This window comes from Lepisosteus platostomus, chromosome 2, assembly GCF_059453375.1.
Source record: "Lepisosteus platostomus isolate fLepPlt1 chromosome 2, fLepPlt1.hap1, whole genome shotgun sequence".
In the NCBI taxonomy this organism is placed as follows: domain Eukaryota; kingdom Metazoa; phylum Chordata; class Actinopteri; order Semionotiformes; family Lepisosteidae; genus Lepisosteus; species Lepisosteus platostomus.
The window spans coordinates 20,550,972-20,578,069 of record NC_142612.1 but is presented as its reverse complement, the minus strand read 5'-3'; the positions used below and the strand labels follow the sequence as shown (position 1 = coordinate 20,578,069).

Here is a 27,098-nt window from a genome sequence, read left to right as displayed (position 1 = left end):
ATGACTGCTTTAAAGCTGCACTGACTCCCAATTTTATCTGCCAAATGCTTGTAGAATAATGCAAGTAAATTTCTAATAGACAAGGGAGTTGGAGACATTAAGAAACGTTCCATGGTTGGAGGCTTCTTTTATGTTTTATTGATATTTTTTATTTCTTTTGAATTTCTGATGATAAACCTGATCCCTTCTAAGCATTGCGTTATTAATTTATACAGCCATCTTATCTTGACAAACACTTGAAGCGCTTTCTTCTGGCTGAAGTGTTACCCTTGGGGTAGGTCCTCAAGTTTCTGAATACATCTGATATTGTGCTTATAGTAATATAACATTTTCTTCATCTTTAGCTTCGCATAGGTTCAATGCACAGCATTTTATAACTGATGTGCAGATTTTTTGTTGAAAAGTTGAAAATCGATAGAGAATTATAAGTAAGAGATGATGAAATTCAGTTAATTATTATACATGTCATAACCTCTCAAATGTTTGAATCATATGGTATATAACATTTAACACTTAAGTAGTGTCACAAACCATGAACAATATTTCAAAATGGGGGAAAATTAAAGCTCTGAAATTAACAGAAGCAAGGCATCTCTACGTTCTTGTTATAACTGTGAACACTGTTTCAATATTTACTGCTATATTAACTTATACTGTAAGTCTATGCTTTCTTTAGTCAGTCTGAATTCCACCTCTGCAGTCAACATACACAATGTTTTTTTCTGACTGTACAAAATTCATTGGAATCCCCTGTCAGTACCAAATTCCATTTTCCACCAGCTTCCAAAGCTGTAGCATTTTTTGACAATGTTTTTATAAACTGGACTGATGTTATATAGTACCTAAAAACATGTAAAGATTTTGGCCCATATACTATTTCACATCAATTAATAATACAGCAATTAATACCATTTCAGAAACTTCTAATTTTAAATATTTAAATTTCTTTCACTCATGTTTGCTACATGAGCAGATGGGGTGTGATTTGTGGGAAGAGAGATTTTCTTGATTCTGCCTTCCTCATCCAATAAGACTACTGCCCTATGAACCAAGTGCCCAAAAAGGAATAGTGAGCAAAGCAAGGGTGGTATTTTAACTTTTTTTAAAAAATGAAACCAATAATGAAAACGTGTAATAAATAAATTTACTGGATTTCATTATAGACTGAAGATCAGATTTCTTGGTTTGTGTCACATTTTTCATGGCTATGAATTTGGTAGTGCCCTTATCATAAGACATAAAAACCATTGGAACAAATATTTACTTTAACGTAGAAATGCTGACATCTGATTTGAGAGTGCTTGAGTACATGTATTTGAGATCAGGTTTCAAGTGTCCTACATAAAACTGAGAGCAAAGACACAACAAAGTTATTTATCCTTTGCTATTGGTTAATGTTTAAAACTTAATGTTTGTGACATGTTATGGATTACATTTCTGAATGTTTCCTTGTTGGTAATGCAGGTTTTATTTAAAACTTCCACCATTCCTTCATTATACAGGTAGTTAAAACTCAAAAATAATTTTCAGTATTTAAGTGTTGTAGGCATTCTCATTTAATGTATTTTCTAACACAACTGTTGTACCTGTTGTGGTATTTACAGCATGCACAGATTTTAACTAATAATTGTAGTTTAACATACTCATCATCACAATAAGAGTCTTTAACAACTTGAATTTGTATTTGTAACAATTGTTCTAAATCATCTAAAAACAAGCTTATTGTATTTTTACATAACTTATTATGTATTTTTAAACCAATTGTAATTAATTGCATAGTTACTAAATGGAAAATTGTCAGACGTGGGTAGTGTATTATGAAGTAGGTAACCTCTTGTTCATTTGTTGCTTAAAACTTTGATAACTTTATAACTGTAAAAGACAAAAGGTTAACTAAAGAACCTAAGGCAGTGAAGTTGAACATTTAATGATAATCACTTCAAGGAAGAGAAAGTCAATGAAAGACAGTCAAAAGCATTTTTGTTAGTAACATTTACAATAGCCAGAATTTCAACTATAGTGTTAGGATTAACAAATCTGCACAGGACATACAACCAAGCCCATGGTATTGTAATAAAAAAAAATAGTAAAAGTTGATTTTCTGGTCTTAAAACACTTTAGCATAACAAGAAAAGCTCATATTAACATAATGTACTTAGAGTTTGCCCCAAAGTCCAGTAGCAGATGGATTTATTTCCACGTTTGTAGATATGTAATTCTCTCATGCACACTGAACATAACATTAGAATTTTACAATACAGTAGCTACAGAAAGTTATTTTTTTAAATTCCTGTAGCTTTTAAATTGAGCGCATATTTATTAAAGATATCATAAAATGTAAAAGTAAATTGACCCTAGGGAAACATTCTCAAGAATGGATTTTACTTCAGTAGCACATTGTATCATCTATGCATAGAACACTTGCAATAACAGTACACATTTACCTTAGGAAAAACCTTGGAAAGGTGGATAGGAAAGAACCTTGTATACGTTTGTAATGTTTCATGCAAGCAATTTGAAATGCCATTAATGAGAATTAAATGAAATTAAACTTAAGAAAGAGGCTAATTTCCTAATTTACAGGAGTTTTTCTGTAATAAACAGTTGTTCCATTAGTATTTGTGCAGCTCAGACCTACAGACCAGAAGAACATGACCACGTCATTACTCTTAGATGTGTTATATTGCCAAAAAACATGAACATGCCAGGCTTTATAAAATGTAAAATTTCACTTTATAAACATGTAATAGAATATGGCTTTTTCTGCTCTTTAGGGAGAAACAAGTATTTAGTAATTTAGTCCAAAAAGTTATTCTGTTTTGGGAGGTAATGTTTTCACAGACTTTAATATCTAGGTGGTCACCGAGTTACTTTGTACAGTAAAATCTCAGTATTGGTGAGGGTTAGCCTGCGAGGGTGAATTTGCAAATACAGGACTTAATACCACATAGAGTAAACAGGGAATGGTTATAGGTCTCCTAAAATAAGCATTTCCATAATTATATTTTTTTCATAATTATTAACTATTTAAGAAAGTGTTAGTAATTATTGATCACCACACACCCTAGCCACAGACAGTTTTTACCCCCGCACTATCAAACTATTAAACCAGCCTCTCTCACCTACGATCTGAACCTCACAGTGCCTTCTTTCTTGCCAAAAACTCAAACACACATTGAAATCTACCTCTACCTCACATGTCAAGAAGCTCACTCTCCATAATTTTCTATCCTTTATTTCATTCTGTTGATGTATGTTTTTGCAGATCTGATGTTGTTTTGCACACTGCCTGTTGTCTCTGTCTTTCTTTTATTATACAATTGTATTGTTGTTTTTTTTGTGCTACTTATCGTCTGAGAGCTAGCTAAATAGCATTTCATTATACCATGTACCTGTATATGAGTGTAATGACAATAAACTTGAACTTGATGTTTAGTGAAAATGAGTATTGGAAACTTGAAGTACTGTTTTCTCCCTAGAATTCAAGTTAATGTATGTATAGATAAATTACAAATACATCAATATATTAAATAGATATGATATAGATATGTTGATTCATTACCAAATATTGCATGTGAAATTAGATTGGCATTATTAGATTGGCATCCATGCTAAATACCGCTGTGAAAGACAAAGAATGAACTGTGAAACATACACAACTATTATAACTAAACAAAGAGGAATGTTATTGAGGAATGGAAAAACATCTAATTTTGTGGATAGAAGATCAAGCATAAAAATACATGCCTCTAAGCATTACCTCTCATCAATTAAAATATGCATTATCAAGTATTACATTAATTCTTTGATTGTGTTTAATCTTTTTCCTTTTGGGAACTTATCTGAAGGAGACAATTTTCTATATAAATAAAATTGTTTTCCTCGCTGTTATTATAAATAGTTGAGTTGAGAATGAACATTGAACTGGAAAATTCTCACTCATGACATTACTTGTAAACCTAACCAAAGGATAGGTTGAAAGGGTATTTCACTTATTATCCAGATAGATTTAAAGTTCTGCCTGACTTCATAAGCAGGTAGTACTCCTAGCAATCACACATTCTACTTTTCTTTCTTGTATAGGAAGGAGTAACAGTGAGTCTGGTAAAAGCAAAATTTGACTTGATTATTCATGCTGCCTGACTACTTTGAAGGGTATTTTTTAAAATGTGATGGCTAACCTTTTCTGCACATTCAAAGAATTTGAAAAAAAAACATGGGGTTTAGTGTGCTAGAGTGGAACCTTCTGTCATTGAAGATTGAGATATGAAATATTTGGGGAAGCTGAAAATGTTTAATTTTCTGAATGTTATCTGCTGTAGGTTGCTTGCATGCAGCTCATCAATGCTCTTGTTACATCTCCTGATGATTTGGACTTCAGGCTTCACATCAGAAATGAATTTATGCGATGTGGACTGAAAGAGATATTGCCGGTAAGTACCCTGTAGACTTTCTCTATATTAATATTTAAATTAGTTGTCCACTTGAGTAAAAAAATGTCTTTCAGAATTATCCATCTTTTTGGAGTATATATGTATGAGTCAATATTTGAAACAAGGACAGAATAGCACTTCTTTTTCAATAAATGATTTGTTAAACACTTTTACAGTTTATAAACAGAAGAAAATTCCAATCTGAACTCCAGTGTTGAATTGTTGCATTAATAATGTACATTTAAATTATATACTGTTTATTCTCCTTCCTTTCCTTATTTTACATGTGCAGCATCTGAATGTTATCAAAAATGATGCACTGGACATCCAACTTAAAGTATTTGAAGAACACAAAGAAGAAGATATTATTGAGTTTTCACACCGTCTGGAAGACATTAAAGCAGAATTGGAATATCCTTTTTCTTGCACCCATTTAATTATCTTATGTGTTGAAAAACAGCCGAGAAATTACTTAAACGTGGTTCTAAAAGTTCCTTTTTTCCTCCAAGATGACATCAGAAGCCAGAACTAGATTTACACCTTCCCTTAGCTCTCAATGATAGACTCATTTCTTTCATAATCTTTCCTTTAAATTTAGTTAGGCCCACATATTCTCTTTGACCAGTCTGCTAATAGTACATTCTGACAAGAGAACAGTTTTCTTTAGGTCAGACACGTCTCACATTTAACCAATAAAACATCACTATGATGCAGTGAGTTGGAATAGTGGGTGGGTCCATGTTTTAATATTCTAATAACCTTACACTTTTATAAGGATGATCATATTCCTTCAAGTGTCTAATGAAAAGGTTTGATTCTAATGTTTCTTTAATTTGTTCTCTCATATTGGTCAGAGTTTAAACCACATTTAAACCAGCCAGCAGCCATATCACTCTGCAACTCACAACTGGCAACCCACTGAAGCTAAGCAGGTGTGAGCCTTGTCAGTACCTGGATGTGAGACCTGGGAAAAACTAAGGTTGCTGCTGGAAGAGGTGTTAGTAGGGCCAGCAGGGGGCGCTCACCCTGTGATCTCTGTAGGTCCTAATGCCCCAGTATAGTGACGGGAACTCTAGATTTAAAAAGGCGCCGTTCTTCGGTTGAGACATAAAACCGTGGTCCTGACTCTCCTGTCATTCAAAATCCCAGGGCATATCTCGAAAAGAGTAGGGGTGTAACCCCGGTGTCCTGGCCAAATTTCCCATTGGCCCTTACCAGTCATGGCCTCCTAATAATCCTCATCTATGAATTACTCTGTTCTCCACTAATAGCTGATGTGTGGGGAGTGTTCTGGTGCACTATGGCTGCCGTCGCATCATCTAGGTGGATGCTGCACATTGGTGGTGGTGGAGGGGAGTCACTATTACCTGTAAAGCGCTTTGAGTGGAGTGTCCAGAAAAGCTCTGTATAAGTGTAAGCAGTTATTATTATAATTATTAAATTAATAGCTTACCCTTCTCAAGCACATTTTTTTGCTTACTTTTACCTTTAATTTTTCTCCACTAATATGTAGAACTGTGTTATAAATCACGTTCCATTGTATATAAAACCCGCTCAAGATGTTCAGAACAAAATTGCTCTAACACAATTTCACATTTTGTACTGCAATTATTATTCCAGTGCTCTTTTTTTCTTTAACATTGTGTACTGATGTCACTGATGTCTTCAACATGGTGATGAATTTAGTCAAGGATACTAGTGCAGAAGGCTATTTTCTGTCCATTCTGCAACATCTGATGCTCATCAGGAATGATTATTTTATCAGGTAAGGATACCCTATATTGGGCGAAAGATAATTCTGTGTATACTTTGTGTATGAATCTTGACTTTGGTAAAACTGATAAAATTTCTGAACTTTGCTACATGAAATAGCTATGGAGACGCATGAGTGCCTTGCACATTTCCAAACTGTCCTTTTTTGTCTTCATTAAAAAAAAGAAATGTATTCTGGCCTTAGGAGTACATTCCAGAACAGCATGGACCGGTATCATAGGTTTTAATTTGGAGCTATAAGTCAGTCACAGCCTTTGTTTACAATTGTTTATGTAACAGAAAGAATAGTATGGTAAAATAATCCACTTTTAATTCTGTTCTATGTTCTATGATCTAAAGAGCACGACCCCAAAAAGACAATCCCAACCCATTACACATTTATTTAAATTATGAGAAAAGGTTATTGTGCATATATTTTTTTACTTGAGTCCTTTTTCATTGAATTATTTCTTGTGTAATTTGTTTTGCTACTTATAAGCCCAAACCCAATGTTATCCAAGTGCTTTGTACTGCACCCAATGGTTAGAATAAAGCTTTGAAAAGCCATATGAGGCTTCGTTTGCTACAGTACAAAATTAAATCTGACACAAATTTCACGTTTAATTATCACGTTATTTGAATAAACATTCTCAAAGTGAGTGTAGAAACAATAGAAAATGTCTGTCGAAAAATGTTTTATTCAAAGAAGAGCTGTGTAGCATAATTTAAATGTATGTAACAGTTCTACCTTATAAATTAACTGCTTAATTTATGCTCTTAAAATATTAGCAATAAAGATAATTTTTCCTTAATATTAGCTTAAGATCTGCATTCCTACAATTTGAAACTGTAATATTGGAGTTTTGTTAAGGTTCTTTCATATTTGGTTTCAACAGCTGGTATGTGAAGTGAAACTAAAGCTAATCAAAGGATGATTTTATGTAAAGAATGAGTATGTAATCTGTACTATTCAAAGCTAGCACTTGAAATGTTTCAGTATTTAATAATTGAATTTACTCTGGTGTACCTTATATTACTCTAACATTACATTAATGGAAATTATAGTGATTATTAGTATTTGCTAAGGATAGATAGCTTTGCATTTTTTGTTTATTGTTTGGTGTGAATGTCATGTTGGGACTGATACAAATACTGCATGTATACAGTTAAGCAATATAGACATATGTTTGTATATCTATTTATTTGCAGGGTTATTCAGTAAGTAATTACCTTAACATGAGAGTGAACAGTTCTGATCAATTTTTACTGTTTGGTAATGCTTCCCAAATTTCACTACCTCATTACCAGGCCATTAGAATAGTTTAGTTTGTTTTGTTTTTTTTCCAGCAACTAATTGATCCAGGAATATCATCTAGATTTATTTTGGATGAATGCAGAGTTTCAGCCTCAATAACATGGCTTGTCAGCTTGGTTACATCCAGTTCATCTTCCATTTTAGAATTGACTCTAAATTTACTTTGTTTTTGCATTTGGGACCTTTTATACCTGAATTAGGTTCCGTCTTAATCGTCTTAATGTTCAAAACCACAAAGATTTAGTTATTTTGGCCTTTCAGGATAAGAAATCTATTTAGGAACAAGTAATAGGTTTATTCCATACTGAAAAACGAAGAAAGAAAACAATGTTTCGGCTGTGGAGTCTTCTTCGGGTGTACCTTCTTTTTTCAGCATGGAATAACTGACGCAGCTACCCACCTGAACTACAGAAATCTATTTAGCCTGGAAATGTATCTGGACTGATTCCAAAGCAGCCATATATTTCTTGCATGTTGGTGACTAAAAATTTATGGAGTATTCTGAATTACTTATTATTAGTGTATTATTACTATACAGGTACATATAGGGTAGTTTTACTCATGTTATGTTTTATTTCATGTTACATCTCTTGATTTTAATTTGGTACATTTAACGCTTACCCTAACTGTTTGTGTCATTAATTGCTTTTCTGCAGTTTATGGAAAATGTAAATATTGTCTACGTACACAATTAAGTGTGCTTCATATGTAGCTTCTTCAAGCTTCATGTATTACATTTTATATTTATAGTTGGTGCTACCTGTATGAAACATCTTGTACATGAAGGTCATAAACATACAAAAAGGACATTTGACAGGCATTTGCCCAGCCCTAAATTTGGTTTTATACATTTTCTATAGTGTTTGCTCATTTTTCTAGAATGGTGTCATCTACAATCTTGACTAGTTTAGAAAGAGCAGTGAGTATGGTTTAACACCATACTCACAATCAATGTAAAACTAGAGAATCACCCCCAATTTGTTAAATCAACATCTTCTACAGTGTTTGACCTTGGATAGTTTGCTATAACTATAGCAGAATCTAAAACATTGATATAAATTAAGAGCAACGGTGGTCCCTTTACAGATCCATGAATACTCTGCTAATTACATCACTGTGATTTGATTATTTTCCCTTTGTTTTACCCTTTTACCTATTTACCCTGTTTTCTTTCCGTTAACCAATTCTTAATTAAAGTACATGCATTGCCTTGAATGTCTGCTGCGTGCAATTTAAGTGTCTTTTATGAGGAACCTTATTGAATGTCTTTTGACTTAAATCATATACTGTACTATATCATTCTGTATGCTCTGTTAGTAACCATTGAACCATTAAACCTATTTCCTGTTGAAAGAGTAATAGCAACTTAGTCATCGAAATATCCATGGTCCTTCTCTATATCCATGGTGACTATCCCCTAGAATCTTTTATTGCTGTAGAGATTAACCCATAGTTTAGATGTATTACTTAGAGTTACTTGGTTCAGTTTTGTCGCCCTTTGTATTGATGGGTACTTAATAGTAATATTACAGTTATCATCTGTGCCTGTCAACTAAATGAAATACTCAAATACATCAGCCATATCCTGCCATCATCTTAATTAAAAAATATATATTATTACTTAGTCCTTTGCTTTTCTTCTGTTGTTGCAGTGCTAATAGAAAGGTGGCTTCCATTTGTATATTTATTTTAGCACCTGATTACAGATCGGTATTCCCTTTCCTTTACTAGATCTTGTTATTTTTGAATACTTTAAGTGCTTTCTTTCTCCTTTTACTCTTCTTATATTTAACCATTTTAGCCATTGCGTTCCTTACATTGATTTATTTGTAGGATAAAATTGTTCTGTGCTTCGAAATATCTTTGCCAACAGTTTTTATTCATTTCATGCCTGGCCCATTTATTTTATTAATCTTTGTCTTATTTCTTCTTATTGTGCTTTTCTGAAATTGTCCCAATCTCCAATTTGAAATTGAACCTTACCAGTCTTGTCTTTTTTAAGTATACGCTATTATGATGACTTCCCTAATTGTTGCTCACACCACTTTAATTGAAGACTGAATCAATACAAGTTTTTTTGTAGATTCGAGTGATATTAGTGCTTTGTGATAGAAATCACCATCATGTTCCTCAAATCTCCCAGACCCACACACTGAGTTTTTCATTTAAAAATGTTCTATGCAATCTCTTTTCCTAACTTGTGAAGAGGAAATAGTCACTGGGGACAGATTAAGGCTACATGGTGGATGATTCGCTTCAAAATCCAACTCCTTGGTGGTAGCCAGAACCTTGTGGGCAAGTACTGTTGGAAAGATGAAGCATTCTGTACATTCTGTAAATATTTCAATTTCTATATTTCTGCAGTAATGTTTTTCTTTTTGAAAAGATTTTTTAACAGCTTTGTCACAAACATTTTTTGCTGTAACCTTCATTTTTTAGCATTGTCCATAATTTGGTTTTGGAAGATTGAGATGCCCCATTTTCTGCTGAATAGGCTGTTTTCATTTAGGAATACAGTGATGAACTGATATTTTCATCCCCAAAACAAACCTTGAAAATGAGCAATTTCCCTGCCTAGTTTCAAATTGGATTTATTTTGAGGTAGCGTGAACAACTTTGGAGTTGCAAGTTTTTTTTCAGAAAATGTGTGCATCTTCTTTAATAACATTTTTATAGGCAACGGTAGAAGCTTTCATTCATTGATTGGTCAAAGCCATAGTGCATATCTTTTTATAACTTTCAAGAGAGAAAAGTTTGGCTGGTTTGCAAAAATGCAGATTACGGTATCTTTAAAGGATTACTTGTCCCACTTAAAGTATTTATAGTTAAAATTACTTGTGTGTTTGCGATGACAGGGACATGAAGAATACCAATTAACAATTTCCAGTATTTAATAGATCTCTTTGTTTTTCCCCTTCTTCAATCAGAAACTTAATTGCTTACCAATGTTCTAGTTTAATCCCCTCCATTGTACATATTGAGCCACTAATTAAAAATGAGTGACTAAGACTTTTAATAATGATTACGCTGTTAGATCATGGGAACTACCCCCAAGACACATCTCAGGACTCCATATATAGTATCAATGTTACTGTTGAAGGTATGCGAGGAACTTGCAGTTTTGGTTTCTAAGTTTTTTATTAAATGAAATAACATGCACAGATAACCACTTGACTTCAAATGTTAAGATTCTAACCCTCTGTGAAGACATGGAAATTACAAAATGTTTTACTTTAAAAGTGCGTGGATACAGTACATATCATATACACATATAAGATATACAATAGTTTTGTATCCGTTGTAAACAGCATATGTAGGGACAAGTAAAGGTTCCTTTATACTCGAAGAAGTCTCCACAGCCAAACTGTTTATTTTCTTCCCTTTTCAGCATGGAATAAATCTTTACTTGTTCCTTTGCAGCCTACGCATGCTGACGCAGCTACCTACTTGAACCATTGCATATATATTCTAAAAAAGCATTTAAATGCAACTAATATTAGAACCTATGCATTTTGATGATTTGAGTGTATACTGTATGTCCATCCAAATAATACATATAAAGTTTACATTTACACTGCTGTAACAGATTTAATTTCAGTAGAGACTTAAAGCTAACTTGTTAAAACATTCATTTAGTCAATAGTATACTTTGCAAGTACTGTAATTACAATTAAAATAAACGTCATATTGACTCACAATAACTTGGCAGTAATTAGGTAATTTTTTTTTTAATTCTGCCAGCTTGAAGTTTTAGAGTATTCAGTGCTGCCAATTATAGCACTTCATTTTCTTAGCAAATTAACATTACCATATGCTATTAAATAGCTGGACAAGACGTAAAATTGTTTTTCTTTATTTCTCTATCTTTTTTTTCAGCACATTATTAAGCTTGAGGACCTTTTTACTGCTTAATATATTTATGAGAGAAATCAAAGACATTTTGAAGCTTAATTAAGCACTGAAACTACAAAAAAGGAAAGAATTATATAAGAGACAACACTTTTACCTTATGTTTGCTTCAAGTATATACAAAACAGAACTTTTGTGGTATTCCTAATTTATTGTACAATTTTGTATTTATTGAGCATAGGTTTCCTTTACTTAAAGCACTACGCCACCTTCCTTCAGTCAGTAGTATTAAGGTGAATGCCATGGAAAAACAGGTGTGTCATGAAGCTCCATTAACCTGCAGCAAAGATAAAGTGGCTGGTGTTCTTTATTGATTTTGTCTGAGCATAATAAATTGTGTTGTATAACCAGTATAAGCTGTGGTTTGTCTTGTTTTTTATCTCTAATCAAGTTTTTTCCAGCTGAAACATTTGGTTTTGAATATAGCATTGAATGCCGGACAATGAAGAGTGGAAATCCTACCCTGTAGAATAATTAATTTAAATAGAAGAGTTCTATTTAATTCGTAGTTATTAAAAACATTGTTTATGATTAGAGAAAAAATGACCTATTGCTCTCCAATTACTTTTGCTCAGTTATTAATGTCCTGTGATGTTAAACGTACATATCTTCAATGTTTATTAAAATACTTGTTCATGGATTTAAATTTGTTCAATGATTATTGTATGAGGCATTTTATTTTACCCAGTGTTGGGCTGTTTTGTACTTTCTTCCAGTCCTTAACTACTGTAAGTTTTAGTCTCTCAGTCTAAAATATAAACAATTTTAGTCATTAATAATTGAATTATTTTATTTACTTACAGGCCTCAGTATTTCAAGATAATAGAAGAGTGCATCTCTCAGATAGTGTTACATCGCAGTGGTACAGATCCTGATTTTACATACCGGAAGCGCCTAGATGTGGACTTCAGTCACCTTATAGGTATGTCTCATTGTTTACACTACTTTTTAAGATCTGATTTTTTATTAGAACCGATAAGTATGAAGCGACATTCTGCATGCACATCTTACATTGCTTTGATAACTAAAATTTCACCTATATTGGCAGATGTGTGTGTTGATAAAGCCAGAACAGAAGAATATGAACAGAGAGTTTCAGAATTGGAACAGAAGGCAAGTATTCTCATTTATTTTCTCCACTATGCAGTATTTATTCTTTAATAAGTAGTTCTGCTTAAAAGACCATTTAAGAAGCCTCCACTTAACTTTTGTTAATTAAAAGAAGATTGCTACTAATCGTTAAAACAGTCATTAGTAATTAACAGTATTCTGAGATTAGAAGGTGGTCTAATTGATTTTTTAGAATGGTATTTTGTAATTGCATTCTAAAGATATGTGGTGGAGTATACTAGATTTATTGAATCATGAAACTTGTTTCTTAACCCTTTCCTTTTAGCTCTGTGTTTCAGTGACATCTTAATACTAGAGACTACAATGTATACCCCAGTACATGTTTTGTTACCAGTGTTTCCTATCAGTCAAATAATTAATGATACCAATTTTTTCTTTGTAATTGTTACCTAGTGTTTCCATTAAATTGTGTATACCTTAGCTTCCGAGTCTCCCATCCATCAAAATCCTCCACTGAATACAGTATGACCCCATTTAAAAATGTTTGGTGTGAATACATGACAGTGCCAGTGGCTCCCATGAGAGTACAAGAATGGGTGAAAATGGATGGGAAAACCATGGTTTGCTACATACAGTGATCAATATGACAGATTAAAATGCTTGGATTAAATGATTAAATGCTCATATATTGTGCAATATGACTTTTATGTGTGCTGTTCTGTTCTGGTTTGTTCTTTGTGTGTTCTGGACAGTGAGTAACTCGTCGCACTTCTCACTGTACAGATTGCATTGTATGTATTGTATTATTATTATTGTATCATTCGTTACACTGTTGCTGTGTTGTCTGTGTTAAGCTGCTTTTGCGCTGCAATTTTCCTCACGGGATCAATAAAGTATCTATCTTGGGAGTTTTGTGGTAGTATCAGAAAGAGCAGTGTCTGTCTTCTGTTGATTGGAACAGTGCTGCTGTTTGTGCTGTGGACTTGCATTGTGTGTGGTGGGGCGAGTGGGAGGATTGCTTGATAATGCATGTTTTGGCAGACATGTACTGTATGTTGCCTTCATCTCTAATTGCATTAGCAATTGCAAAGTGGTTTTAAGAAAAGAGGGGGTGGACTGTTAGTTTTACAATCAATAAAAAGTGTATCATAGTATTTATTATTGGTGGATGTTGATATTCTAAGATGAAAAGCATTTTAATTGCTTTTCATCTTAGAATGAAAGCAACAAGGGGATATACTGTAAGTCAGAAAAGTCTTTTTGACTATAAGAAAAATAAATGGGGAAATATGCGGATTTGCTTATTTCAAGTCAGTGATTCTAAAAGAATGCAGAAAGAGCTGTGCTTAAACACATCTATACAGCTTGCAGTGGTTCATTCAAGAGCTCTTGGAGATTCTTAAAATATACCTATTTAAATCACAAGGGGGATCTAGAAGACAGAGGTCAGCATGCTGGAAGTCAATTAAAATATACAAGAAGGTAGCTGTGTCAGCATGCATAGGCCGTAAAGGAACAAGTAAAGGTTTATTCCATGATGAAAAGAGAAGAAAAGAAACAACATTTTGGCTTTGGAGCCTTCTTCAGGTGTGAAAAGGGTGAAAAATCAGCAGGTGATAAAGCATGGGAGAACAAAAGCCAGGAGTGGAGCAGGAAAGAAGCAGAGTGGACACTCAGGTGGTGTGAAGCCGAGATCTGCAAATGAATAGAGAGGATTAGAAGGAAACTAGTCTGTCATTGAGAGAAGGGAGAGGTGTGATTCTTGTTTCAGGACAGCTTTGGTTTGGGATGTCTTTCTGCAATAGGAGTTCGAAACCCCTCTTTGAGAATGCAGACGGAGAGAAAAGTATGATCATGGCTGTTAGTGGTGAAATGAGAAACTTTGAGGCTTGGAGAGATCTTTGAACCAGTCATCCTGGTTTCTCATTTTTTCCCCCTTTTCTCTGATAAGCATTATAGGAGCATAAAGGCATGTACATCCAGGTTCAGAGACCGTTTCTTCCCACAAACTGTCAGATTACCATATCACAACGGGCAACCCACTGAAGCTGTGCATGTGTGAGCCTGGTCAGTACCTGGATGGGAGACCTCCTGGGAATAACTAAGGTTGCTGCTGGAAGAGGTGTTAGACGGGCTAGCAGGGGCCGCTCACCCTGTGGCCTGTGTACAGATGCAGCCATTCAAAATGCGTGGTACAAACCCGCGGTATGGTAAACTACCCACAAGCCACCGCGGGTCACCGCAGGGCACCGTGGTAAGTGATTGGCTGGCCAAAATGACCGACAGGGGCACTCGTGGTGCATTGGTTGGCAGTGAAAAGATTTAATCATTTAATGTCTTTACTGTGCACATTTTAATCCGCTTAGTTTTGAATATTTATATGGAATTTTACCACTAAAGGGAAATTTAAGTAGCTGAGCATAAACAGAAGAGGAGCATAACGCATCTGAAGGTCATAAATTATATTAATTTAGGAACATAAACATTACTGTATGTACGTAAACTGTACTGTGTATGGCTGGTCTTGGTAGTTTAAGGAAAAATACACACCAGTCTTCCATTTCTTCCTAAACATTTTAAGCATGAAAGTTTTATGAAACAGTACCCAAATATACGATTGCTGTATAGAATGAATTTTAATTTCTACCGGACTGTTACACCAATGCATTAGCATGTTAAAGCGATTTCATTGAGGAGCCTAGCTTTCTTAACTAGTAAGTACTGTACTTCCTTGGTTTTGGAAGGGGGAGGTGTCTTTCGCTGGAAATCTCGCCCCCTGCTACTTTGAAAATACCTGTGAAACTGGTTTAATTCGTCACAGCCAGCACTCCCGCAGAGAGGGGGGTTGTACTCGTTAATGTCTAAGCCGGAACACATCATTATAACTCATTTTGTATTTCTATAAAAAAATCATTTGCCCAGCCTAATACTATTGTTGTTATTGTTTTTATCCTGTAAAGCACTTTGAGGAGCACAGCTTTCTCACCACTTACTGTAGATTACTTTTTGATATCATCCTTACACAAAGCAGAAACTTCTTGTATTTTCCGATGACATACAAGTGGAAAGATTACAGATTTTAATCGTCTTTTTTCGGAACCGGGGAAAATCTGATCATGTTTCTCTATAACAATAATAATAAACATTATTTTACATATCACCTTTAAAAGTGGCATCTCAAAGCAATACAGTAGATGTAAACCACAGATTACAAAGTAAATACCCAGACAAACGCAAACGCGTTTCTAATAAAATGCTTTTATTTATTCAGCAGAGAGAGAGCGTAAAACCTGGGCGTAACAGCTGTTGCTTTTTCTGATCACTCGCTCTCTGGATAAACGTCTCGCCTGTCCTGTTCTTTGTTTTCCTAATTTGCTGATTATGCCTTCTGCGATCAACTCCTGCCCTCACACCTAAAGAAGACTATTTTACATTTCTTTGCGCGGTCCATTGTGCAATTAACCCTTGTTTGTGCTGTCCTTAAGGTGATATCACATAAAGGTGATATGTAAACTAATGTTTTTTATTATTGTTATAGAGAAACATGATCAGATTTTCCCCGGTTCAGAAAAAAAGATCTAAAGTATACTAGTTTGTCACTAGTATACTTTTAATACAGTCTTTGCTGTGCTCTTGAGATCCTTGTGATATTTCGAGCTCTGGTTGAATGATAAATGTCGCAGTTTAAATCTCTCTCTCTCTCAATTCAATTCAAGGTGCTTTATTAGCTTGACAGATGGGTACAATCAGTGTTGGGTATTTACTTTGCTCTGAGATGCCAGTTTTAAAGGTGATATATAAAATCAAGGCTTTAACTTGCTTTAATTCTTCAAGTCTGAGTTCTTGTGTCTGTCCTATCCGAACCCGAAAGTATTACAATATGTATCTTTATAGCAGGTGGTATACAGCTTTTTAGTATAGATTACACTTTTCTAAAATGTATTCAAAAAATAAAAACGATTACAATCTAATTTTTCCACGTTTGATCCCAAGAAAAATAAATCTAAACGGGGAGAAAGCTATGCTGAAAGTTTAAGATACTTAGAAGACAAATATATCAATTTATGTTGCATTTGTCTGATTGTGAATAAAAAAACACATATTTAAACCCACGTTTGCGATTTAAATCAAAACGCGATTTAAATCAATATAAATGTTTATATTGTAACGCCTAGGTGACTATTCATTGTTATTAAAATGACTTAAATTCGATCATGTTGTGATATTTAGAAATATAAATTTGTTTGGTGCGAGTGAGGTTTTATTTAATCTCTGAGTCAGGGAAACATTTCATTTTTTCAAAGAAATGTTTGTTAAAAAAAATTCATGGCTCCAGCGGGATTCGATCACAGACCGTGTGATGTCTGGAACCTAACCCACAGCTCCACCGGCAAGGTCACATGCAGAGTGCTGAAAAAGCACTACAGAAACATTATCAACAGACAATGTACAGTGTGTACTATTCTTGTGTTGCTGTACATGATTATAATTATATCGTTATTAATTTCTTTAGATACGCGATTCCATATTATATTCCCCTTTAATCAAATTCTAAAAGTATGCTTGTTGACTCCGGTATCACGTTAGTTAAAGACTTCGATGCTTAAAATGTTTAGGGAAAAATGGAATACCGGTGTGTATGTTTTCTTTAAAGTACCGAGACCAGCCATATACTGTATGTTTAAGTTCCAAAATTAATATCGTTTATGGCCTTCACACGCGTTACAGTATGCTCCTATTCTTTTTATGCTCAGGTACTAAGATTTCCCTTCAGTGGTAAAATTCCATATAAATATTCAATACTTAAACGGGCACAGTTAAGACATTAAATATACATATACATACTGTATACAGTACAGTTTGCATACGGTAATATGTTTATGTTCCTAAATCAGTCTCTTTTATGAGCATGTGAAAGGCATGGTGAATCGATTCTCAAAAATTACTGTACTTTGCATGATTGGAAACAAATGCGTGATTGCGAAATGCTTTGGTGTTATTTTTACAAAGATGGTCAATGAAAAAAAGAATGTGGACCAGGGCAATACTTTGAGTTTACAGCTTGTCCAAGGTCATTCATTATTAATACTATTAGTAATATCTTCGTTAAAGACTTTGATGGCGACAGCTCAAACATGAGAGGTTGAGCTTTATTAGCTCCACCTTGTGGAAATTCCGGATACTATTATTTTAGTTGCGGTATTATAGGAGAATTTACGGTAACTTGCGGTAGACTGCGTAAAGCGCACCGCAAAATAATGCGGGATCGCCTGCGCATTTTGAATGGCTGCATCTGTAGGTCTTAATGCCCCAGTATAGTGACGGGGACACTGTACTGTAGAAAGGCGCCGTCCTTTGGATGAAACGTGAAACTGAGGTGCTGACTCTCTGTGGTCATTAAAAATCCAAGGGTGTTTCTTGAAAACACTAATCCTGGCCAAATTTCCCTTTGGACCAATCATGACCTCCTAATAATCCCCTTTATGAATTCGCTTAATTACTCTGTTCTGCTCCCCACTAATAGCTGATGTGTGGTGAGCGTTCTGGTGCACTATGACTGCCATTGCATCATCCAGGTTGAGGGGAGTCACCTTTACCTGTACAGCTCTTTGAGTGGAGTGTTCAGAAAAGTGCTGTATAACTTTAAGCAATTCAATTATAATTACTGAACTCTACCCCCTAGCACTGGCTCACATTGATGTGTTTTTTTCCTAAGATGTATGTTATTTAACCTGTTGTTGTTAGTGCTGCTGTTCTGTGTTTGTTTGTTTTGTTTCCTTAATGTCTTTGTATTCTTTGTACTGGAGCATACATCCAAATACGCATTTCATTGCACTTGTGCATATGACAATAAACTGAACTGAGCTGAACTAACATGTTCCCTGAAGTGGTCTCCCAGTTTCCTTCCTGTTTCACCAATGTAGATAGCTTGGCATTTTTGCATGAGATGAAGAAAATAAGGTACTGATCTCTTCTTGTGCTAGAAATGTTAGGTATTTCGCTCAGACAAAATAGACCGCAGAGGTAGATCAGGTTTTAAGGTGTTCATACTCCGTTCTCCATTTTTCCCCAGCTTTGGTTGAAATATAATTAAATGTATCAGAACCACCAAAGCACGTAAGGGGAAACTACTAAAATGGAACCGTTTATTTTTAAATCTAGATAATGGTGTGTCCTTGACAAGAAGCTAATGATGTCATTTTGTCTTTCAGTTTGATGAAGAATTTATGGCTCGACAAGAAGTCCAAGCTCAATTGGAGAAAAAGGAAGAAAAAATCAATGAACTAGAAATGGAAGTGCAAGCGTTTAGATCACAGGTAATACATAGTTTATTGATTTCCAAAATATCTGACTTTTTTATATAAATAAGTGCTTTTTAATGATGAGTATAATTTTGTCACTCTTTGTTTTCAGAATGTTCTAATAAACTTAATTAGATTTCCATGTGTTAAATTAATTGCTTTTGCTGCTTATAATTAATATTGATTACATTTAAAAATATATATATATATTGGTTAGTGTTGGGTTGTTGCTTTCTGCATCAAACACTTCCCAAGTAATTAAGCAGAAAGGTTATAGACACTGCCGCTCCTCACTTTGCCTTTAATCACTGATCTTTATCCCAACGAAGGAAATTGTTCTTAAAGCAATTTATTCAGTCTTACCTCAGGCTGCACTATCCTGCAATGAAAGATAACTCTCAGCTGAATGAGAACTTTTTTTCTGATAATTTTTCAATTTCGTAAAGTAAACACATTTTAACAAATGCTCAATTGAACTCAGAGTCTGTCGTTAACTATGGTGCATGTTCCCTGGACTGATTTACCGTGCAAAAAGTAAGTGTTATTGCTATTTTACCTGAAATTTCCTTGAAATTGCTCCTGGGCTCATTAACTCACTACACAAAATTTACATTTTCAGAAAGTGTTGCCTCTGTACATTTTTCCAAAGTGCAAATATTGTTAATGCTGCTAACCTTTTTGCACAGTAGTAGAGCAAAGTAGGAAAAAACAGTGAATTATTTGCTATTTTGTCCACTCTTGCCGTCTTCCCCTTACTTGTAATGAAACATAGAATTGCAGATTCCTTTCTTTATCAATGTTAGAATGCATTCTTAGACTTGGCTAGCAACAAGCTCTCTGGTAAATTCAATATAGGTTTTGTACCTCAAGAGGTTGTAGCTGCAAAGAGACCATGAATGACCTTTTGTGAGTCTTTAATCTAAAGCTGTTGCACAGATCAATAAATCATTTGCTCTGTACTATACAGTGTATGGAGCTTTGTTGCTCTGGTTGCAATGTTTGATTTTACCTTTGAAAAAATAAAATGTAGTCAAAATGTGTTGATCACTAAAGACACTTATTACAGTGTGCCCTTTTAGCTTACTTTAAATTGTTTACATAAAAATAATGACTACACAAAAAAAATCAATTGTAAAAATAATAACTATTTCTTTGTTGTTAAATATATAAGTATTGATGCATGATGAAAACTGACATTTGGACAATAAAAAATGTAAGGATTCTATTCATATGTATGATCAACATTTTGAAGTTGTAACTCTATATACAATGCTAATGCAGTGTTGAAAAATAGCTTCATGGGGTACAGAAGTACAAGTCTGGAGTTTGTGATGCATATAATTGTCCACGAATACGTTGGGGTCACTGCACGGAACTGCAGTTGCTATTCTGCATAAATATACACCTGGATGTTACAACAAGATTTACCCTTTATTTGAAAGAAGAACTGTCATTGCACAAGATTAAAAAGATGAGATATGTTTGTGAAGCTTGGGTTACCATAACTCAGACTGCTTTTTGCTATGTGTGACCTGAAAGCTCTCACTGCTGTCTGCGCATCATCATTGTTTTCTTGCTGATGATCAGTCTCAGGTTTTCAGAATCAACACAGACTGTTTCCTACTGTACCTTCAAGTTCCCTGTAGCTATCTAGGAGCCATTTATCATCATCACTGCTCTCCAAGTATCTATCAGCACCAGATGTACAGTACATTGGAAAGAAGTTCTGGTCATCAACCATGAAAAATCACTTGTTAATTATGGTGAAACAAAAGCTGGTGCACCACTCTTGGAAACAAACTTCAGAAGGAAAAGCTGCAAAAAAGAAAACTATCTTAATGTTTTGAATAGCCTTATGTTCGTTATTGTATTAAAAGAGACAGATTTCTTTGTTCTTGTCGAAGTATCATACTTTTTTTGACCTAGAAAATAATATGAGCAGGTAACTGTATTTTTGACATGTTGAAGTCTTTGTTGTTATTGATCCAAAACCTTTAAATTGCGGAATACAGAAGCTTTCAAGGAAACATCTGTGATACAAATTAATCAATGACTTTTTGCCCTGTAAAATATAGATTCAGAAAATAAGCTTTATCTCACAGTTCACCTGAAGCTCATTATTCCTGGGAGTTTACCAGTATTTCATCAATGAGCTGATCCATCAATGTGGAATTAAATGACAAGGATTATTTAAACAGCTTTCAGTCCCAAACAATCAGGAGATAAAGAAGACAAGGTTTATGATTGAATGAATATACATAGGTTTTGCTATTGCAATGGGAACTTTATATGCAGCAGTTATTCAGATCAGCCAGTAGAACCCCCTCTTACTTCAATGACATGTTTTTCGTATCTTTAATACACTTTGACATTAATGCTCCAAATTGGAATTATTATCAGTCTTTTTGATGTATATAATTTTTAGAAGTTTAGGCTCAAAATAGGTAAACATTTGAAACTGGTACGATTTTGGATGGGCAACGATCAGCATTAAATATATTTGAGATACTGTGATGTTGGTTTATTCAAGATATAGATAAACAGTGGTAGTCAAGAAAAAGAAGACTGTTTTTCGTACTGGGACAGCACACAGCAAAATTATTCATTGATCATCATTGGTGATGGTGGCTGTAAAGTGTAAAAAAATGTGCTTACAATTAATGACATTGATTAAGACTAACTTGTGCTTATTGTCTGCTTTTTGAAAATGTCTATGGGGGAAAAAAAGTTTTGACATCCTCATAAAATATTCTGCCTTAATGGAGAAAAAAGCAGATAAAGAGAAATAATCTTCATTTTAAAGTCTGATGTGACATTTCATACTTCAGCAGTCCTTTGACATTTGCCTTACATGTTGTATGTTCTGTAGAGTGCTATGTGATGAACCATGTTTCAGGAAGATGATACATTTTCCTGTGGTAGATAAATGGAATTATGTCCTTGATAAATTTGTATTGCTTTGACTTCTGCAGTTTGGAGCTGTGCCAGTTGGGGTTCCTACCGTCCAGTCGCCTCAGACCATTACATCATCTTTACCACCACCCCCACCTCCTCCTCCCTTTGTCTCAGGGACACCAGTACCCCCACCACCACCCCCACCCCCTCTTCCCGGATGTGTACTTCCACCTCCACCTTCATTCTTACATGAACCTGGAGTGCCTCTTCCCTGTGGGGTTCCTCCTCCACCTCCACTGGGATTTGGGGGGCCTAATTGGTCCCCACCACCTCACATGCTGCCTTTTGGGTTGAAGCCTAAAAAGGAGTTCAAGCCTGATGTCTCCATGAAACGACTCAATTGGTCAAAGGTACAGTATGAGTGCTGCACGAGAGAATTTCATTCAGCACACCAATAAATAATGGAAGAAGAAATGTCCTTATATTTTATATGCAATTACCATACATTTACATTTTTTAAATATACTATATATATGGTACTGTTGGTAGTAAGTGTATCAGATTTTATTTTTTAAATGTCACAAAATACAGAATTTACTCCATTATTTGATTTGTTTTAATTAATCTTTGTTATAGAAATGGAAGGTTACAAATAAGTGGAAACCATTCTGGCTTATTTACTACAATGTTCATAAATCTCAATCTGTAGCTTCACACATAACTATTGGCAAATTGTTCACTTTGCAACAGTGATATTCACTAATTTTATTAAGTACTATATAGTAAATATGGTTAAATAATTTAATGTGATTTTGTGATCTATTTTTAAAGTTTACTGAATGTTTATTCATTATAGTAAATGTTACATAATTTTAACATCCTTGTTGTGAGATATGGATAGATAGAAATAATATTATGTCATGTGTTTAACAAACTTTGCCTGTATACATATTTATCCATCATAAAGTACTCGTATTTTCAAAGATTATGAAGTAGTTACGTCAAACTGCTTCCGACACCTTCCTTAATTTAAGAAAAGTTTGTGCCACTGACTTAATGAAATATGAAGGAACACCAGCACTTATTGATCAGACTTTTAATGTTTATCAGTCTTTCTGTCTGAAGTGCAGCAGAATATAAAATTGCTCACCTCATTTTCATTTCTGTAAACTGAATTTCTTACATTTTGTTTTTTTCTTTGTGTAAAAAGAATACTCCTATTTAGACAAGCAGATCATATGTATGTACAGTAGATGTAGTTTAGGTAATACTGCAAAATGTGATTTTAATAATGAACATCAAATAATACTCTATCAGTAAAGATTTATGGGTAACACTTTCATAATACTGTATGTATAAAGTATGAAGTTACTTGAATGTAAAGAGTATGCCTTATTTCAGCTATTATTGATAGCATTTTTTTTGCTGAAAAGCTTTTACATTTAATAAGTTTTATAATATCTAAAAAAGTCCTCCATTAGACATGTTTCTGTTATTGAACGGTCTGCAAAGTTCATTTTCCTTTTTTGTGGAGAAGTCTTACACCAGCTTATGGTTTGCTAAAAACAGATGCTTTCTGTTCAAATACTTCCAAATGGGAAGAATTAGTGTCCATTGATAAAGATACTAATTGTTTGGAATATTTTCCCTTTTCATCCTAAAGCACATTCATTTCATTCTTATTCTTCAGCTGTTTTTCAAGCATTTATCTGAAATCTCCCTTCCTCCATGTGTCTTTTTTTTCCAGATCAGACCCCAAGAGATGTCGGAGGACTGCTTCTGGGTAATGGTAAATGAAGAAAAATATGAGAATCCTGAACTACTGACTAAGCTAGTACATACCTTTGGATCTCAGAAACATGGTAAGTTCCTTTTAAAGTGAAACATTGTTGCTCAGGAAAGTGTCTTTACTAATAAACAGCAAACTTTCTTCACTCTGCGTAACAAGTTACTCATATAAAAATGTGCACTGTTTAGAATTATGTTTAGAATCTTTTAGTATACAGTGTTTTTTTAGATGACAAGTTTGTGCTAGTCTCCTTACTGACTTGTTGCATAAAATGAAGATTATTGTATTCCACGGCTGACAGACTAACTGGTTCAAAGAAATTGAATCAGAAGGGAAATGATGCCCGCGGTGGAAAGTGGGGCAAGAAGTTTTTCCAAACCTTACTGCAGCTTATTTTTGTTTGTTTTTTTTTATCATGCACTTTTTGGTTTGTTTTTAATACCTACAATAAGGTATTTCATTAAGGTGATTTCACTGTTGGAATGAAACTTTTTCTGTGAGGCTTTCTCTGCTGTCAAGTGTTAAGCAGCAAAACTAAATTAATCTTGCATTATATTGATAGTTTGTTACAGTTATTTTCAGAAGTAGGAGAAAATAAATTTTCTGCTGGTATGTGGACCTGCAGGGGATTTATTAACATTTTTGTTACCATTATATCGTGTTCATTAAGTGGATTGTGGATTATGCTTGAACAGAAGGCATATTAATTTGTTATGGTGCAATTTAGTATAATCTTTAATGCTGTTTTATGCTTAAGAACAGCTTGCTTACTGTGGTAGTGTGACTTAATTTTAAGTCTTGTGTAAATCAGTTTTTCAAAAGATAATGTTTATATGATTTTACTTATGGCTCAACTCAACCTGTATGGTGAAAATCAAATACCCTTTAATTATTCTTTATCTTATTAATAAAACACGCATCAAACATGTTTTGTTAGTATACAGATTTTTATTTTTTAACAAATGTCAGGTTTATTTTAAAGCTATTACACCATGCTTATCCCTATCTTGTTTCATTGTTTGCTATGCAGTTTAGCTTTAATCTTATACTAACCCATAAAAGTTAGCAACACAGTAGACTCTAAATTTATTCATACAATTTAAAATGGTATCATATTGCTGATTTAGCATACAAATCCAGGTGTAGATTGTGTTTTGTGATGCCAATATATCAAAAAGTATGATAAGCACGACTCTGTCTTGTATTAGTGAATCTGTCATATACTTACATTCATTGCCATCCAGATTTACTCAAACTGCTTATGAAACAGGGAAAACAAAATGAGTTTACATGGTTTATGTGTCTTGCGTAGAAAGATTCTGAAAATTGTATGCTGTATTTGATAGCATTACATAAGTTAAACAGTTTCGTAATTTTGTCCTAATTTATACAAGAAAACACTGTGGTCTCATGTATTAACACATTAAAGAATTGCTTGAGGTACAATTCAAAAACTAAAACTAAAAAGAAAATACAAAAAAGCTGTAAGAACAATGTAAGCTTTTAGAACAAAATAGAGTCTATACAATCCTCACAAGGTGTCTTGTTCACTGTTTTCTTGGGTTTTAAATGGTGGTAGCACAGAGGAGACATTCAGTTGTAATAGGTATAGTCATGGTTATGTTGAGAGAGCTCTCCAGAGACTGCAGAGAAATGAAATTGACCGCAATTTGAGGGTTAGGGAAGCATCCACAAAAATATGAAACTCACATAAAAATATCAAACTTGCATTATTAATACGTTTAAGGCTATTGGTAAAGGAAGAGGACACAACTGATGCATGTTGCTACCATGGGCTTTGACTGTGAGTCAAGTGGTTCAGGAGGCAACTGCAAATTCAACAATTCAATTCAACAGATGGAGATCCCTAGTACAAAGTGGCATCTTTGGCATATACTTCTATTTTGTCTTCTTTAATGTGCAATTCCTGGCCAGGTTGCAAGAAAGATGTTTTTTTCAGATGGTGAACCACAGAAAGAGGCCACTCAGTTTTACATCTATATCTGAATGACATTTAAGCATATCTTATTGTCAGGTGAAACAAAATATTTCTCCCTGTAGTTGTTTTGCAGCCCATGTTTAAATAGGAGGAATTATTAGCTTTACCTGGTTTCCTCTGCTGCAAAGTTCAAGTTTGACTGAAAATGGATATGCAAGCATGACAGTGATCCAAAGCATACATCCCAATTGACAAAGAAATGGTTAACTAAAGACAAAATAGGTTTTTACAGGTCATCCCCAGACCTCAATACGTAGATCTTTGTATTTGAGTGGTTTTCAAAGGACTTAGAGTAATACTATTTGGAAGAATGATTAGAAATCTCCCCCAGAAGTGCCAGAACTTCATAGCATACTACAGGACTTATTTTGTCTGTTGAATTCATGATAGAGGAGGATTTACAAAATACTGACTACATGAGTATGAATGAATGAATGTGAACCTGATGTCCTCTATGTAAGAGAAATATGACTGCTGTGTGCTGTGTGCAATCAAGATTAAAATATGACATTTTTATAGGGTGCAGTATACAGTCTGTATTTCTAATGTAATCCATCTAATCTGTGGACAGTTGTTTTATTTCTTTTTCATTGAGGTACAGGTATAGATTAATCCTGGGAGCACTGCAGGTGTAAACACATGGTTTTCAATTGTATACATACCCTGGAAATCTATTTAGTGAAATCTGTTTTGTCTTTGACAACCTCAAGGAGGTTAATCTTTTAGCCATTTTATAGTTCTTAACCTTCTCAAGAGGGATATTCAACTACTTCATACTGAACATCCTTGGCCTTTCTAAAGGCCTTTTGCGAGCCAGCATTCTTGATCGATGGCACGAGATTTGGGTTAAAATATCCTGCTGAACTTTGGAAACTCTGTTCCTTCCTTTCATCTTGGACACTAAGGCCAGACAAGGCAAAACAGTACTGAACTAGAACAGATCCACTTCTGCTCTTCACCAAAGGGATGTTGTTCAACACTGTTTTTTCAACAGAAGCCTCACCTTTCCTTTAACTGTTGGATCCCAGAAACGTCCCAGAAACCCAATTTGTGTTTCATCCAAACACATATTGTCCCACTTGTCTTGAGAGTCTTTGCTCTTTGGCAAGTTCACTACCATCTGTTATTACTTAAGTGTTGTAGTCCATATCTGGGTGTTACAACCAATATGCCAATTCCTAGATTTCTAAACACCTGGTTTGCAGATTTCTGTTGTAATGAAACATGCATTTTCATGCAGTAATGCAGTTAGGAAGATATTTTAACTATAACGAAGGTGCGTTCTTCGTAGCTGAGGGCTTTCATAGTGTTTGCCCTCCTACTGCGTGGTTTCTCAATCTGTCCCAGTTCTTATAATTTTAATTCATTTTACTCATCTTGTCTAATTATCTTGGTAGTTACTGTACTAGGAGTAAATATCATAGACAGGCAATACTGGTCTTACTTTGTTGATTCAGTGCTATTGTAAAAATAAGTAATGCTGGATGATTTTCTAGATCTCATGAACAAATCAGAATATTTTACATGTAAAGTAATTTGAATTTTCTGGTTTCCTAATTTTGAAAATTTTGGAGGAGCCAATTATGTAAATTATTTAATTATGTGGTGGCAGTTTTGGCTTTTTTATTCCTGT

The 27,098-nt window shown here is 34.2% G+C and overlaps 1 protein-coding gene across 1 annotated transcript in view; it reads left to right on the top strand.

Annotated features, from left to right (window-relative positions):
• diaph3 (diaphanous-related formin 3) overlaps positions 1-27,098 on the top strand; it is a 459,783-nt gene that overhangs the window by 199,788 nt on the left and 232,897 nt on the right. Inside the window, exons 10-17 of the mRNA XM_088603117.1 lie at positions 4,323-4,433; positions 4,726-4,844; positions 6,082-6,198; positions 12,213-12,331; positions 12,458-12,522; positions 18,693-18,797; positions 21,755-22,087; positions 23,425-23,539. Of these exons, the coding sequence (XP_088459243.1) occupies positions 4,323-4,433; positions 4,726-4,844; positions 6,082-6,198; positions 12,213-12,331; positions 12,458-12,522; positions 18,693-18,797; positions 21,755-22,087; positions 23,425-23,539 (1,084 nt within the window). The remainder of the gene's footprint in view (positions 1-4,322; positions 4,434-4,725; positions 4,845-6,081; positions 6,199-12,212; positions 12,332-12,457; positions 12,523-18,692; positions 18,798-21,754; positions 22,088-23,424; positions 23,540-27,098) is intronic.